Below are 2,359 nucleotides of genomic sequence, written 5' to 3' on the forward strand. Positions count from 1 at the left end.
TTTTTATTCTCATTGAATTTTTGCATTAGCCATTGCCTCATAGATCACCTTTGGCCCCCCACTTTGGGACACCTTTAACTACTTTGGAAATTAGAGATTTGTGTTTTACAATGCTGTTCTACTAAATTCTGTATCCTATTACACTTGGCTTTATACAGTGTCTATGTTTTTCTTTAAGCCATCCTATACATTTATCTTTCCCAACATGTCATAAGGCCCAAAATGAATCATCAGTTTCCTCCTCCACAATATTCACTACTCTAAAGTTTGTGTGTTATTTGGTTCTAATATTGTCAAAGTTCAAATTCTTTTTGGATGAGTAGGGAACATTGACATGCATAGTGATCGCTGGAGAGCAGCAGTGGCAGCAAGGTGCGTGAGTGTTTGTGTTATCATTCTCAACTGCATGTGAAGCTATTGCTGCCCACTTTATGGAAATTATTTTCTAATTTCTATTGTGGGTGCTTAAATCTGTGAGAAGCGTGGGAGAGGGACACAAAAACAGGGACTATAGATGCCATTCTCGGCGACCAGCTAGGTTAGAGTGGGCTTGCCACTCAGTTCAAGGAAGTGGTGAACAACGTGTTGGAGACTGGCAAAGATCTTAGTATGTACCATTCGGTTGAAACGGCCATGGCGGGGGGTGCACTTCTGCTCGAGAACAGCCTGGAAGGCACACAGGTTTTGGCCCTTCGGTCCTTGCATGCAGCACTTAGTCCAATGAATACGACTGCATATGGTGATTTTCTCAAGGAGTTGGATGACAAATTTCCGGGCCTGAGGAATGTGCTGACTTTCAGAGATGTGATCGACTTCATTCGAACTGGTCTTAAGGTTCATGCCGACAAGCGAATTTTTCTATCTTGGTTTTTTGATGGAGGCCTTCGAGCTGCATCGTCCTGGATTCATGAAGCTTTCTCGGCCTATGTTCGACATATCAAAGGTAACCGAGGTGGCCTGATGTTTCCTGTACTTACAGTAGCAACGACCCGATTTTCTGGGGCCACAATGCGTTACACATCAACGGAGAAGGCAACAAGTATTTTTATACCTATTAGGCCTTTGAATGAGGAGGAGGTGGTAAATGTAACGACAATCTTCCTTTCAAGACTAGGAAATACTCTCGGCATGGAGAGACCATTTGAGTTGAAGGACAGACTAAGGAATCTGATAAAGTTAGCAGGAGGTAATCCTAGGATGCTTGATCACCTTTTGAGAGGGTTGATGCCCGAGCACCCTCATCTCGATGCTGCGAAGTTCTATGAGAAGGTTTATTCGGCTCTTTTTTGTCTTTTTTCTTGATGTGATGAGAAGTTTTTTTATGTTTGTTACAGGTGAATCAAGATCTCACCCAAACCGATCTCCGTGATACAATAAGGAACCCGGAAATAGCTCACAGATTTAAGCACCCACAATAGAAATTAGAAAATAATTTCCATAAAGTGGTGATAGGAAGAAATGCACAATACAGCACCCCTCACTCTTACGTGGTTGCCCCTTTGCCACGCTCACTCCTTGCTTCCTCCGTGGCGCGCTTAGTCACGCCCAGCTCTGCACCCTAAATGTTTAACGTTAAATTTTAATTAGTAGATGCTGTTAACGGATATGTTAAGGACTATAATTTTATAATTAGCCAGTGAATGAACGGCTATAATTTATAAGTATATAACCTACGATTGGTTTAGGTTTTTCCTCATTTGTGCTCCTTATATTTTCTTTCTTATTTTATTCATTCTCTTTAGTATTATGGTTAGACTAATTGCTTTGCTTATTTTATTCATTCTCTTTAGTATTGGAATATTCTTTTAGTTTTTGTATTACTGTTGGTCTTCTTCCACAAGAGAGAGAAAGGAAGCTACATTTAATATTCTATGTAGTCATATTAAGCTATACAATCAAGATAATGCTGTTATAGTAGAATAAATAATATATTTGATTTTGTACTTTTAAATACTTAAAAATAGTTGAAAATAATATACAGTAATGAGGTGGCATGTGCATGGAAGCAATGAGGTGGCATGCAAATCCAAATAAGCAAACGGGGCCCACCCTAAATAAAGGGGGGTGCTGTATTATGCATTCTACCCGTGGTGATACTTCTGATAGAAACTTCAGGCTTGAATTGTAATTTGCCAAAAACTCTGCTGGTTTCCCAGGTCAAAGTGTGTCAGGCTTGCCTGCCATAATCACTGACCGCACTTCTTTAAGAATGGAGTTTCCAAGAAAATTGAACACATTAAGTCCAGAGTTTTTTGAAAAGAAACAAGACCATAAGAAAACCGAGTGAAAAAAGAAAAAGGCATTTGGAAAGCTTGAAACTTCAGGCTTGAATTGTAATTTGCCAAAAACTCTGCTGGTT

At 39.8% G+C, this 2,359-nt stretch overlaps 1 protein-coding gene across 1 annotated transcript; it reads left to right on the top strand.

Moving 5' to 3' along the window:
• Positions 1 to 633: 633 nt before the first annotated feature.
• Positions 634 to 1,418, top strand: LOC112347201. Its single transcript, XM_024677675.1, has 2 exons — positions 634 to 1,269; positions 1,335 to 1,418. Exons 1-2 carry the CDS (start codon positions 634 to 636, stop codon positions 1,416 to 1,418), a joined length of 720 nt encoding a protein of 239 aa, XP_024533443.1.
• Positions 1,419 to 2,359: the final 941 nt, after the last annotated feature.

The sequence above is a fragment of the Selaginella moellendorffii genome, unplaced genomic scaffold (genome assembly GCF_000143415.4).
Source record: "Selaginella moellendorffii unplaced genomic scaffold, v1.0 SELMOscaffold_20, whole genome shotgun sequence".
NCBI lineage: Eukaryota > Viridiplantae > Streptophyta > Lycopodiopsida > Selaginellales > Selaginellaceae > Selaginella > Selaginella moellendorffii.